At 36.4% G+C, this 14,715-nt stretch overlaps 2 protein-coding genes across 2 annotated transcripts; both read right to left on the bottom strand.

The window, feature by feature from the left end:
• Positions 1 to 1,013: 1,013 nt before the first annotated feature.
• On the bottom strand, positions 1,014 to 3,977 carry LOC113082895 (vitelline membrane outer layer protein 1-like). Its single transcript, XM_026254306.1, has 4 exons — positions 3,667 to 3,977; positions 2,630 to 2,766; positions 1,721 to 1,834; positions 1,014 to 1,477 (listed from the first exon to the last, which is right to left on the bottom strand). The coding sequence occupies exons 1-4, from the start codon at positions 3,865 to 3,867 to the stop codon at positions 1,294 to 1,296; spliced, it is 636 nt and encodes a 211-aa protein (XP_026110091.1). The 5' UTR covers positions 3,868 to 3,977; the 3' UTR covers positions 1,014 to 1,293.
• A 7,084-nt stretch (positions 3,978 to 11,061) lies between these two features.
• On the bottom strand, positions 11,062 to 13,097 carry LOC113082888 (vitelline membrane outer layer protein 1-like). The gene is made up of 5 exons (XM_026254301.1): positions 12,716 to 13,097; positions 12,374 to 12,507; positions 12,106 to 12,219; positions 11,716 to 11,897; positions 11,062 to 11,355 (listed from the first exon to the last, which is right to left on the bottom strand). Exons 1-4 carry the CDS (start codon positions 12,911 to 12,913, stop codon positions 11,717 to 11,719), a joined length of 627 nt encoding a protein of 208 aa, XP_026110086.1. The 5' UTR covers positions 12,914 to 13,097; the 3' UTR covers positions 11,062 to 11,355; position 11,716.
• Positions 13,098 to 14,715: the final 1,618 nt, after the last annotated feature.

The raw sequence follows: 14,715 nt of genomic DNA, 5'->3' as shown, positions 1-14,715 counted from the left end.
GTTCATAAACTTTTTTTTTTTTTTTTTTTGGCATCCTGTTGAACAATAAAAACAAATATAATCAACTAAAGTTCTTTGTGTCATTTAAAGTGTCGTGTCGAGGTCCTAAGTTAATTTATAAAAAAGGGGAAAAACTATTTTTGTATAAATTAATTCCAAATATGTTCACAGTAATAGTACAATTACAAAGGTAAGTCACTTTAAGTCAAATGTCTTAATTTATAAAAGCAAAAATAGCCACTTAATTTAATTATTCTGAGCTGTTATGAGTGACCTTCATATAAGCACAGAATAGTTACCCCAGACCCTTTACTGGCATCTTTGTTTAGAAGTTAAACCTGGTATACTTTTTAGTTCATCATGATTGTATCATGTTAATTTGTTAACATTGTCCATTAGTGCATTGATGGTTCAGTTTTACAATATGAGCGATACGTTTGATTATTTGTGGTTATTGAAAGGGATAGTAGGCTACGCACACAAGTCAGTACCCTTGATGTTCTGTAGTATTGATTTTTGGCCTTTTCAGCGCTTTAAATAATAGTTGGTAAAACAGACTGAAATGTTAAAATACTACTAGCGGAAATCTCGACCGTTGCACTAGTGTGCGTGTTCATAACCGCGGAGTTTGGCGCGACTAGAATAATTCGCGCCCATTTTTAAAAATCAGTCCTCGCGTCAAATAAGAACCGACAAAAGTAACGGACATAACTTACTTCAGAGGACCAAAGCCTATTGTATGTCTAGCACGAGTAGCAACGGAGTGTATGAGGTGTTTCTTTATTTATTTTCTAGATCTTTTAAAATTAGATTATGTTGTTGCCTTCTTTTAAATATGAATGATTTAAAAAAAAAATCCATTTTAGATCTGCCCAGTTCATTCTGGCCAAAACCATTTAAGAACTATTTCACCTCAACAATATCAAGGTGAGTAAAATTACAGATTTTTTTTTTTGAGGGAACTAGTTTTTTAAGTTAACACAGGTAAGAACTGACCCATGAGGAGACCTTCAATAAATACATCATCTTTCACCTTTTTAATGATATCCTTTAAAAAAAATCACAAGTAGTAACTTTATATAAATTGACTACTAGGCACAAAACATATCTCATGACAAACCTGAGGAATACATAAGTAAATTCTTCAGTATGTTCAAGATCTATGCAGTTGCTGTTGTCCTTTAAATGTGAATGGGAAGAAGTCTCACTCTTAGATCTGCCCAAAACTAGCTGAGCACTACTTTAAGGTAATATAATTAAACCAAATGATTTGTTTCTGAAACAACCAATCATTCAATCACAGCAGTACATGCGCAGATCATTTAGGGCCGTGTCGTCTCCGACTCCCTGCGGCTGCTCAACCATCGTCTCGATGCCACAGATTCCCTTTCCTCCACACTTCTCGCTCCAGTCGCCCCATTCGCCCCACGACATCCCGGATCCCTGCAGCATTTCGGCATTTCCACTGCAGTTAAACCTGGAAATACAATGACCACACAATAATCACAACCAGTGCTAGCCTATGAGTCCAACTGTGCATCTCTAAGCATTTCAATAGCTCTAAACGCTTGACCGGGTGACTTCATATCCATGTCAGATGAGTCTCATGCAGTGGTGTGTTTATACAGCTTGTTATGGGATGCTGCGAGAACCACATTCTTGCTCCAGAATCCTGTGGCTTTAGAAAATCTGGTTGCCATAAATTAAATAAGTTCATCACCTGATATTGTTTGCGGCCGTGTCGTCCCAGGTCCCTTGGTAGGGTTCCACTCTCAGCTGAAAAGATGTCAGAAATCCACTTGAGCACCATTTGATATCTGACCATTTACCCCAGCTAAGGAAAGAACGTGATAAGGAACGTTAGTGGTATAACTAGTTATTTGTTAGCTTAATAAATATGGAGTGTCCATTTACACTAAGCTCAAATAGCCCACCTTGTTGACAGAGGCTATTTACACTAATCCGCCCACTAACGTGATTGGTTTAGTCAAAAGTCAAAACACGGTTAGCTAACAACAGTCCCTGTGATGTACATGACTAAGTGTACTGCAAATTTCAAATATTTTCAATATCACATGGGAATGGCCATTATTTTCAATAAAAATTAAGGAAATAATCGCTGAAAATAAAGTATTGGGTAGAGTTAAAGTAGGTGTGGCGAGGGCTTTATTGTCCCAATAAAGTGGCGTCCATTTAATAATTTGAATTAAAATAATAGTTTACATTCTAAACGTTATTATTGCAAATGGTTTTATAATGTACTACAATAATGAGGCACAGATACTATTTGCAATAAATAGCAGTAAATCCTGCTATTTTACCATAGTGTAAATAGAATCTGTCTATTTGCACTTGTGTAAATGCTCTTTAGACTTAGTGCAAAAAGACGCTGCCTTATAAAAAATCCAGCTTAAAAGAGATAGCATAACACTTTGATGTTGCCAGCTCTGTTCGAAAAACGAATATGCTGTCTTGCACACGGCTGCATCTAATTGAAATGATCCTCATTAGTGGCTGATTTGATGCGCTCTACATAGGCAGCAACTCTGTCAAAAGATGCTCTCTGTATAGAAAGCTCACTAGGTTTTGGCACAGAGCTTCTGTATTACATCCAGTTCAAACTCTTCACCTTCCTACGTCGGACTGAACTGTGGCGTAGTCCTCGTATGGGCCCGATGAGCCTTTGGACGGGTTGATGCAGTGAAGACGAATCCCATTGAGCGCTGTGTTATCACCAACCAGCAGAGATTCCCACTTACCTGCCACCTTTAGAAAAACAACAGCACTAATAACTTCATGGTTTATAGTCACACTGAGCAGTTGATGTTATTATGGTTAACTAAAACAAAAACTAAGAACTTACATTAACTCAAATGAAATCAGTCAAACAGTTACACTTTAAGAAAATATTTCTCATTTCTATTAAGTTTCAGTACTAAAATGACACAATTAGAAATAACTATAACCTAACATAAAATCTAAATGAAAACTGAAAATCAAAAAAATTAAACGAAATACATGAAAACCATAAAACTATATATATTATCCTAAAATGTTTGTAGCTGTGTGAAAGGATATTTTACATATGGTGTTTTACTAAAATAAATTAGTTGAGTTTTGTTTTTTTGTTTTTTATTTAGGTTGCGAAGTTGGATATAAATGTAATAGTTGTCAATTGAAGTTAAGATACTGAAGATTATGAAACCTATATGTTTTTTTTTTTTAATTTATGTTGTTTTGGTGTTTATAAAGCTACCATGGCTGTTTTCATGGCAAGAAAAAAGGGTCAAATGTAGCCAAATTTAAAAATAAGAAAACAATTAATTACAATATTTTTTTTTTTTTTTTACAATTTATTGATTGAAAGATCTAACATTTATGGTCTGCAAATATCTGACTTAATATTTTGTTCCCATGAAAAATGAATAACTTTTAGATGTGTATCAGTGCCATGATAAAAATATCGCACACATACCATATTATAATAATATCATATAGTGTGCTACTGTAGAATTCACTATTGGTTATATATTAACTTTAACATGACCTATAGTCTGGTATTAGGTGAAAACTTCACAATAATCAATTAGATCAGAAACATTAAGGAAGTAAATAGTCAGTTTTGGTTAACAACCACTAAACTGTATACCGGTAATAGTTACTCACCTTAAGACTAAAACCTGTGGCGTACATTCCAGTTGGACACATTTCTTTCTGACCCCATGTGCCCCATCGCATCCCATTATGGACCTTCAGCACCGACCCAAAAGGTCTGCTGATGGTTCGCCCGAAGCGTCCTCCTGCGATCACATACTGCCCGAAAACAGCCAGCAGTGAAATCAGCGTCAGAGAAAGAAACCTGTACATGGTTTGAGAGCCGTCTTTATGTCTCCTGCTGGAGATCCGAACAGATGTGTGTGTGTGTGTGTGTGTGTCGGTTCGTCACAGAGCTCAATGTAGGACACTGACCCTCCACCAACAGCTGGATCCAAGTCCAACCAGCACAACAAACAGAACCTCTCTCCAAAAGTAAATAGAGGCAGAATATACAGTAAACTGACCATTCGCTCAAGACATAAGACTTGATCAATATTATGATTCTCTGGTTCAAGACAATAATGCAAAACTTTGGCACAGAAATACAGATATACTTAGATATTAAAGTGAATGACCTGCATGTAAACTCACAATAACACAAACACAAAATAGGTCAAATGTCACTCAGACAAAGTTTAGCTCATTTAAAACTGCGTTGCTTGGCATTTGTATTCAATGTATTATTATTTTTTCGATATCATAGTAGTTCACAGAAATACTTTAAATATATATTGTAAAGACTCTTCTTATGCTTTGGACTTCTACAGAAATTAAAGTTATTGTAGATGTACCTGTTTTATTCATTGTTTGATTAGTCATTCAAATCCAAATGCATTTAGAGAAAGCAGTGTGATGCAAAGATACATTTAAATGTGAGTCAGTTTAGTGGGAAGGGCATCATATAAGGGCGAAATAAAATATAAGACGGTATTTCTGTCCTTCAAAGATTATGTTAATTCTTAGACATGGATGTCCTGCTAAACCAAGAATGCCTCAAATATTAAAATGTTGTTTGTATAAATTTTTGTATCTCTTTCCATTAACATTTTTGTAAGACATTATTGTCAATAGAGTGCATTGTGCCATTTCAGGCTAACTGAATACATTTTAATACACGGCTACGTGATGCATGTATGATATTATGATAACTTTGAATGCAATGTAAGCTTGTATAGAAACATCTGCCATATATACTAATGTAATAAAAAATGTTGTACAGTAAGATGTTACAGTAAAGGATGTGAAACTGCAAGGTGCTTCTTAGAAAGAAACTTTAATGCTGATATTTGTTGCCAGATCAGGAGTCTTCAAGCTAAAGAATTACATGAAGGAATTAAAACTCAAATCATTATTTCATTATAAATATTTTTATAAATAGCTGTGTGATAAGTGAGAGGCTATCTAGTAAACTTTATAATCAGCGGACTGCACATTAAACTATACTGTATGATGCAGTTAATACTATAGTTCATTATAGTATGATGATCAATTATGATCCGTCTCGCGTTTCTGGTCGTCCTCTTACACCTGAAAGAAAACAGATCTCAGCTCAGCCAGCACTTCTGTTGTGTAATCAATCAAACGGACAAACAGTGATTTAAGTGCCATCCGAGTGTGATTTTGTCTGGATTGAGGAGCTGTTAATGTCAGAGCGCTTCTGTCATGCATCCAGTTGTTCCAAATCTGCATTTATTTCTTCTTCTTCTAAAAAAAAGTCTTCTAAGAAAGATATTTTGAAGAAAGTTGACGAGAAAACAGTTGATGGTAGCCACAATGTAGTCAATGGCCACAATCATTCTTGAAGGTGAGTAGATGATATCAGAATTTTCATTTTGGGTTGAATTGGCCCTTCAACACTTTCTCGTTAGCCCCAAAACAGCTTTCAGTAAAACCAAAATGATTCATTTTCTACTTTATCCTCTTTATAATGTAATAGAGATTGGCAAAGGATTGCTTGCATGAACAGATAAATACATACTTCATCATTGCTAGGCAAAAAAGCAATCCATGACCCCTTTAATTTATTGTTTATTGAACTGTTGTATAAAAACAATATCACACAATCATGCTGTTATTCTGAACATCAGTTATGTGATCATCTACAGCCTTGTGCACAGTCACAGCCACGCTCAGATTAACATACGTGTTTAAAAAAAAAAATATATATATATATATATATTATACTAGCACTTACTTGATGTTTGTGATCATGCCGTCTTCAAATCTTAGCTGAAAAGCAGTTAATAAGGATACACAGGAACAAGATCCATCCAGTCCATTTAATATCCACTGATCGGAGCTGTGGACAAACACCATTTTAATGATCAAACCAGTAATTATTTTCAAGAAAATACTTTTTTTTTTGCTAGCTTATGAAGATGCTTTTTCCTAAGTATTAATGTAAGAATTCTTAATATAACCTGCTATAGTTAGTTTTATTACTTGTAATGTGAGCGCTTTACGAACTACTTCTGACTGAACTGACTGTCTGTAGTCCACATATGAGCCCGTAAAGAGATTCGATAGGCTGGTACAGTAAAGACGAGTCCCGGTGAGTACTCTGTTATCATCCCCAATAACAGAGGGCGGTCTATACACCTTAAAAACAAAACACGACAATCCTCCATTGGAAAGATGGAGCCACAAGCAATATTTTAGGGTTAACTTGAACACAACCCACAGTGACTTGAGCTTCATGTTCTTTAGTATTAAGCAGGTACTTAAGGAAATCTTAAGCAGACGCTGTTCATTACTAACAGTGACTGAACCGTCAATTACCAATTACATGTTTAATCACTTTTCTTTCATCCCAAGTCCCCCACCAGACCCCATTCGGCACAGTCAGCACTGATGTGGACTGAACGCTCAAATGTAGCCCAATAATGACTAACAGTAAAGAGAGAAAGCAATGCATTGCTGAAGATTGATGAAATCAGCCAAAAATACTGATGGAATTATTTCTAAAACTTCAGAGTGCATTTATATGGTTCTTCGGTGTTGTGATATCCTGGTTCTAACCAATCAGTGAGCAGGAGAACAATAAAGTTTAGTACTCTATTCTTCGTCCAGTTCAAAAGCCCATTACTTTCATGTATTTCGGGAGAAACTGAGGAATTCAAGTGCTGTACGTTTAATCCGGCTGACAGGACTCTGAACTGCAGCGCTCATCTCGTTATAGATCAAGATAATTTATAAAAGTTTTTAAACGAAGAATCAGAATATCAGATAGTTGTGGGTACCTGTGGGTGGCACAGGGACACCCTGGCACACCCGTGGCTACGCCACTGTAACAATGGATGAAAAGTTTAGAGCCCTACTGATGATTAAGTCTAGAGTGTGTCCACCTTTGTGTGTGGGTCCATGTATGCTGAATCGACAGGTAAAAAAAAAGCTTCAAGTTCCGATCTGAATCAACCGAGTCGCGAACAGGCTCCGAAATGCCGATCTGAATCAACCGAGTCGCGAACAGGCTCCGAAGTTCTGAATCAACCGAGTCGCGAAGATGCTGCGAAGTGCCGATCTGAATCAACCGAGTCGCGAACATGCTCCGAAGTGCCGATCTGAATCAACCGAGTCGCGAACATGCTCCGAAGTGCCGATCTGAATCAACCGAGTCGCGAACAGGCTCCGAAGTGCTGAATCAACCGAGTCGCGAACAGGCTCCGAAGTGCCGATCTGAATCAACCGAGTCGCGAACAGGCTCCGAAGTGCTGAATCAACCGAGTCGCGAACATGCTCCGAAGTGCCGATCTGAATCAACCGAGTCGCGAACAGGCTCCGAAGTGCTGAATCAACAGAGTCACGAACAGGCTCCGAACAGGCTCCGAAGTGCCGATCTGAATCAACCGAGTCGCGAACATGCTCCGAAGTGCCGATCTGAATCAACCGAGTCGCGAACAGGCTCCGAAGTGCCGATCTGAATCAACAGAGTCGCGAACAGGCTCCGAAGTGCCGATCTGAATCTACCAAGTCGCGAACATGCTCCGAAGTGCCGATCTGAATCAACCGAGTCGCGAACATGCTCCGAAGTGCCGATCTGAATCAACCGAGTCGCGAACAAAAAATATATATATATTCTAAGTAAACAACAATAGCCCAAGTTTAGTAAACATTTTTTATTGAGACTATAAAAAATAATTCTGCATCTATTTTTAGGTGTGCCAGCTGCCACTGTGGGTCCTAACGTAAAAACAGTGCTTGCAAGTAAGAAATAGTTTTACTAACAATGTAAATTCAGTCATCATTTACTTTCCCTCTTTTCGTTTCAAACTTATGAGTATCTTTCTTCTTACAATGATAATTTAAATATTATGATGGATTTGTTTGACTGCTGAATAAGTCTTCTTATATTAAAGTCAGTGATCTGCATGTTAACACAATCACCTCTGATCATTGCCAGTAAAAGCATGTGCCCTTTGATTGATGAGTTAAATTAATAAATATCTTTCTGAAAATTAATAATAAATAATAAACAGCAGAAATCAACACTGAACACCAGCTTGAGTTCATGAAATGAGAGCAGTGTGGTGACATGACTCTCCTCTTCCCAGGTCATGCTCTTCCGTTTCCAGCTGATGAAACTTCAAAACAATAACATCAAAAATATAGCCCCAAGCACCAATCATCTGGGTCCAGTCACAAATATCTCATGTGGATGATTAGATGATATTAGGGCTGGACAATATGACCAAAATTTATATCACAACATATTACTACAACTAGAGCTACATCTTAAAAAATGTGAATATCATGGAAATGTTTCTTACAATTCTAGATTCATTGGACACAAACTGAAATATTTCAAGAGTTTTTTGTTTAATTTCGGATGATTACGACTTAGGAAAATAAAAAATTCAGTATCTCAAGAAATTAGAATATTCCAATTTGAGCTTTATTAGTTTGATTAATTTTGAGTATAAATACTTGGTATCTCCTGGGCTAGTTCAGAACATGCAACAAAACTTATGGGAAAGACTACTGACTTGACAGTTGTCCAGAAGACAATCATCAACACCTTCCACAAGGAGAGTAAGCCACAGAAGGTCATTGCTGAAAGGGCTGCTGTTCACAGAGTGCTGTATCGAAATATAATCATAGAAAGTTGACTGGAAGGAAAAAGTGTTGTAGGAAAAGGTGCACAAGCAACAGGGATCACCACAGCCTTGGGGAAGATTGTCAGGAAAAGCTGATTCTAGAACTTGGGAGAGCTTCACAAGGAGTGGAGTCAGCGCATCAAGAGTCTACACACTCATATATCTTCAGGAAAAGAGCTACAGCCGTCACTATAACCAAGCAACTCCTGAACCAGAAAAAACGTCAGAAGTATCTCACCTGGGGTATAGAGGTGCTCAGTGATCCACAGTCCTCTTTTCAGATGAAAGTAACAACAATTCATACAAACAAGACATGTGAAATCATTGTCAAATAAATAGAAGACTCTCAACTTGAATAATATTAATATCCTTAACTTTAAACTATAAATGACTATTCTTATAGATTTAAACTAAAAGCTTCAGCCAGAATAAAGTATATGAAAAGTACTAAGAGTTGTAGCAAAAAAAAAACAACAAAAAAAAACAAAGAGTGAGCAACCACAAACAAAAAGACCAGCTTATTAAAAATGCCAATTTATTCTCTGCCAGTAGGAGGCGCTTTTGAAACAGCAGAAACAGAGGTTTCCCTGATAATAGGGTGTAAATAAAGCAGGGCACCGCTCATGAACTTTACTTTATTAGATGAAAATTGCATCAAAACTTTCTGAAGACAGTCTGTTCAGTGGCAGAGCCAGGGTGGCAATGAACATCTGATCCATGTTTATTGATACACTATGTCTCCTGTCATGTTTCAAGTGTGGAAAGACAGCAGCTTGAAAACACTGTCACATAGCAGAATCCATTCACTGTCCATAAACTAGAAAAGTGTACACTAGAGAGGATAATTTTATATATTTATCATGGGCGTAGGTTTGGTCTCAGCTTTGGTGGGGACACCCCGGGAAACACTACCCCCACCCCCCCAGAATATCACAATACAGAAGTGAATCTACTTCATCTCATTATATTGTATCCTGACCCCGATATACCATCCTGTATACTGTCCCTAAAGAGCTAGTATAACTGTATAATCTAAAAAATGCACTCTCAAAAATAAAAACCTGAGACTGTGTAATGCTGAACAACCAAACGTTTTATTAACATAAATTATTATATACATTAGTATTTACACTAACACAAAATACTCTGCCACAAGGAAACACATCTAAATAAATAAATATAATAACCCTTTTCTATTATAAACACTATTTACTCTCCAGTACACTCACGTTTATGTTGAATGCATGATTCCAAGTTAAGGTAGGCTACAGGCTTATTGACATTCAGTTAGGCTACTTGCTAACGTAGCATTCTATCATCCTGGGTAACACATAATATCACCAGTTAATACTATTTTCAACAGTAGAATAAAACCGAATTATTATTATTATTTTTTTTACTGGCCTTTGTATGTGGGACAGAGACAGCCCTGGTAAGTCACCGTCGGCAGTCGTCAACATGTGCGCGCACGCTCACACACACCACCCGCTCGCTGCGTGTGCCAGCACAAAAATAGTCCCGTCCCGCGCAACAGAGAACATTGCTTAAAAAAGGTTTGCTTATATCTCATTTTCCTGAAGAAAGATATGTTAATCCTTTTTTTATTTTTTGTTCCAGCCAGTATTCAGACAGATTATACAAAGTTAAAATGTCGATCTGCATGTTAACAGAATCAGCTCAAATGCTGCTCATTGCCAGTAAAGGCGTGTGCTCTTTAAATGGAACAGCTTTTATTGATGAGTTCTCAATATTAATATTTAATAGAAACTGTAAACATAAATCAACACTGAACTTGAGTTCATGATAGGAGAGCAGTGAGGTCACATGAATCAGTTTCCCGTTTCCAGCTGATGAAACTGTCATACAAAAAAAAAAAAAAAAAAAAAAAAGTAATTGGCCTGAGTAAATTGTACCATTGTAGAATTATTAATGCACAGGTGTAGTAATTTAAGAGGTGAAAATACAGTGAAATTAAATACAAATGGCATGAAATCTGTTGGCTAGCCTACTTCTGGTGCATGGATTTGTATTTCATTAATGCGGTCCAAGAATACGCTAGTATTTAATTTTTCTGTATTTAACAGCATGAACTTACAATAGTGAAAGATGTCTTCCCTCAGGAATATTGAATGTTTTCCTGGATGTTGTGTTCATGATCAATAAGTTGTTTGCATTCACCCAAACTGACTTGGCAAAATCAAAACGCAGGCAGTAAAAATATTTATGGTAAATGTTTCGTTACATTGCACTGAAATAAGCAATTACATGAGACATTTGAGTTGTACTGGGCTATCTTATAAAATAGCCTACGTTTTGATATTCATTCATGTTCTTATCAAACTATAAAAAGAAAGATGAGAGTTCATGAGTGTTCCTGTAGAGTTCACTGTTCATTTCCAAGAAAAGCATTAATGGATAAGACTTTGAATGCAGTGTAAGTCACTTTAGGTCGAACCGTATGCCACATGCACTAATGCAATCAAACATCTGATGTAAAATGTTTTGATAAAGGATATGAGACTACAAGATTTTATTTAGTTTTGTGATAATGACCAGCTGAATATGCATTTTCACAGTGTCATACCACAGCTTTGTTAGCTGCATTCGATCAGTTATTACAATCCATCTGATCTTTTAGCTGTTCTTTGCTGTCGTCCTCTTACACCTGAAAGAAAAACCAAACTCAGTTGCTCTGCATTATGTGCCCTTACGAAAGGAAAATATATTTACCAATATATTTCTTAAAATATATTGTGATATATTGTAATATATTATTTTCCCTATTTATTTTCTAATATTTTATATATTTGAATACATTTAATAATATATTGATGATACATATATTATATAATATATTGCAAAATATACAAATGATTGCCACTTTCAATATATTGCAATATATTGGAAAAAATAAATATATATAAGAATATGTGCCTAATATATTACATTATATTTTCCAATATACTGCTAAATATTTTTGTTTCATGAGGGTGACAATCCGAGTGTTTGATTGCGATCGCATCACCTTAATCGCAGCATAACATCCACGCGTCATTGAGAGCGGTGTCGTCTCCCATTCCCTGTGGCTCTTCCACCTGTGTCTGGATGCCACAAATCGCTTTTCCTTTACATGTTGTGCTCATATATCCCCACTCGCCCCAGGCTGTGCCATCACCCTCCAGCAAAGACCCTCGACTGCATCTGAATCTGAAAATAGAAGAAAAATATTATTCGAAAACACCGACAGAATCTGGGAACCCAGTTATTAAACCCGATTGTATTGTATAACATGGACTTGCCCGTTCTGGATGAAGAAATCAAGTAGGGCTTAACATTTGATCAAATTAAAATGATGAATCTAGTGTTCATTAAACCGCAAAAATTTCCTTTTAAAAATGTACTTCTGCATACTCACCTGATGTTGTTGACGGCCGTGTCGTCTTCAATTCCTTGGGAAGATTCGACTCTCAGCTGAAAAGCTGTCAGTAATCCAGAAGGACACCATTGGATTTCTGTCCACTTACCCCAGCTGAAGAAAAAACAGGTTTACTACTGAAATTTCAAGAAAAATTGATTTGTTTACTGTTGCTTATGATAAAGCTGCTCCTAAACCTTAACCTAAAAACTCATAATAACCCCAAACCTGCTATAACTAGTATTACTCTTTAGTCTGAGCCCATTACCTTCCTACTTCTGACTCAACTGTGGCGTAGTTCTCATATGAGCTTGATAAGCCTTTGGACGGATCGATGCAGTGAAGGCGAATCCCATTCAGTGCAGTGTTGTCATCCCAAAAGCCTTGGGAAAGCTGTTCCACCTTAAAAAAAGAGCTATGATCAATCATTGAAAAGTATACTGTAACTTCCTATAGTAACATTCATCTTAGTGTCCTTAGTATTAAGCATGTGCAGTTCCCTGGAGATACCTGGGATTAAATAACTAACTAGTAATGATCAGTCACCAGCTCACATGTTGAACCACTAAGCCTCCCCATATGACTGTAATGTATTTAAAGCCAGACTTACCTTTAGACTGAACCCTGCAGCATACGTTCCATTTGGACAGATGTCTTTAACCCCCCACGATCCCCAGTTCGTTGTATAGTACACTTTCAGCCACCATCTGTTTTTTCTGTTGATGTCTGGATCAGAATGCATTACATATGACTGAATGCTCACATGGAGCCCAATAACGACTAACAGTAAAGACATAAAGTGATGCATTGCTGGAGCTGTGGCCTGATCGATAAAAAATACTGATGAAATTAATTCTGTTTGATTTCTACACTATGAACTGAACTAAGGTCAGTAAAACTGCTCAAAGGAACAATAGTTTCTTCAAATACAGAACAGAAACCTGTTCGACTGCAGTCTGTCCGCAGAATATGCCTGATTTTTCAGAATGCATTTTCATGGTTTATAAATATCATGATATCCTGGTTCTAGCCAATCAGCAGCCAGGAGCGCAGAGTGCACATCAACAACCTTTACGCGACTGAAAACACAAAAATACAAACACTGATCCAGCAATATATCTGTATGCTTAACCCTAAATGTCCCTGAAAACTGATTTCTTGGGAAAATGCCTAGAAAATGTTGAGCTGCTTGTTTGATTTTGTGTTTTTGATGAGTAAAATATTAAGCATGCACTGCAACAGAAAATATAAGATCTATTTCCTCAAGAATGATTGCGAAGAAGTGATCTGCTAAAATGATCATTCTGTCATCATTTAATCAAGCTAATGTGATTCCAAACCTGCGACCGTCTTTCTTCTAAGAGGCAGAAGGAGAATTTAAGTATCATAAAAGTATGTTCATATACACTGTAAAATCGAATTAGTTAACATTACTTTAAAAAGCATGCAAACCGATTGCCTTAAAAAAAAAACTAAGTCAAGTAAAAACATTTTAGTGTGACCTGCTGATCCCAATTTTGCAGATTCAGAACTTTTTTCTCTAAGAACAAAAATTGACAGCACATACAAACAAAAATCTAATTATTCAATGCAAAAAAATAATTTACATAATTAAATAAATTATTCAACAGTATGTTTCCCCGTCACAGTCATGGACTTCTATTCTCCTGTTGAGTTTTCCTTATTTGGTCATGTTCCTTTCCTTGTTTAGTTAATTGATTACTCCCCACCTGTTTCTGTTCTTGTGATTACTTTCCATGCATTTATATACCCTGTCTTTTTAGTTCTGTTCTGTCAGTCCTTAAAGTAATGTAGCGTAAAGTAATAGTTTTTTTCTTCACCATTGTTTTCATTAACATCTCACTTCTTTTGGACTTCATTTGAAGACACGAGCTGTTACATCCCTCATTGAGGACTAAGTAACACTTGAACGTCTCTCAAAATAAAGTGCTCTGTTACTGGTGGAAATTAGTAGCTTTAACAAGACCGATTCTCGCTATGTTTATACATTTTCCATCACTTTATTATGTTTCATCTTTCACATCAAATTCTTACATTGTTTCGGTTAATTCAGTTAGAATGATTTAATAACTTTAGAGTTGTTGTTCAAAGAAATCAGCAACAAACTCCATCTTTCCATTGCAAGAAACACAGAAGCTGAAGCAGAAAAAATTAAACTGTATTGTGTCAAATGATATTCACTTAATTTTAACTTGTTTTTGGAACCACTAGCTGATGCATAAAATCGTTGTCACGTTGCAATTGTGTTAATATTCACAGAAACATTTTGGTTGTGTGATGTTACTTACAATAATCCCCTGCAGTGTGCATCTAATACTTTCTGTGAGTGCTTTTGCTCTCATTCATCTTGATTTCTGCACAAGTCTCTCTCTCTGCGTGAGCCTTATCTGGCGTGACATCATTAAATTATCAGTCGCGATTAGACTGAATGCAATAATATCTGGATCATTCTCATACAAGAAATTTGATGCATGTAGAAAGATATATTTGAGAATCAGTGTTTATTTGTGTTATTGCTTGATATTGCTAGCTAGACAAGTATGCAAATCTAAATGAACTCTGATATTAAAGTCAATGACCTGCATGTAA

Source organism: Carassius auratus, unplaced genomic scaffold (assembly GCF_003368295.1).
Source record: "Carassius auratus strain Wakin unplaced genomic scaffold, ASM336829v1 scaf_tig00037076, whole genome shotgun sequence".
Taxonomy (NCBI): domain Eukaryota; kingdom Metazoa; phylum Chordata; class Actinopteri; order Cypriniformes; family Cyprinidae; genus Carassius; species Carassius auratus.
This window is presented reverse-complemented; position numbering and strand designations above follow the sequence as displayed.

Coding starts and splice junctions, on each gene's coding strand:
- LOC113082895 (XM_026254306.1), bottom strand. CDS start 3,867: ATGTACAGGTTTCTTTCTCTGACGCTGATTTCACTGCTGGCTGTTTTC. Junction 2,767..3,666: donor CCACAGGTTTTAGTCTTAAG/GTGAGTAACTAT, acceptor GTTTTTCTAAAG/GTGGCAGGTAAGTGGGAATC. Junction 1,478..1,720: donor ACGGCCGCAAACAATATCAG/GTGATGAACTTA, acceptor TTGTATTTCCAG/GTTTAACTGCAGTGGAAATG.
- LOC113082888 (XM_026254301.1), bottom strand. CDS start 12,913: ATGCATCACTTTATGTCTTTACTGTTAGTCGTTATTGGGCTCCATGTG. Junction 12,220..12,373: donor GTTGAGTCAGAAGTAGGAAG/GTAATGGGCTCA, acceptor TTTTTTCTTCAG/CTGGGGTAAGTGGACAGAAA. Junction 11,898..12,105: donor ACGGCCGTCAACAACATCAG/GTGAGTATGCAG, acceptor TTCTATTTTCAG/ATTCAGATGCAGTCGAGGGT.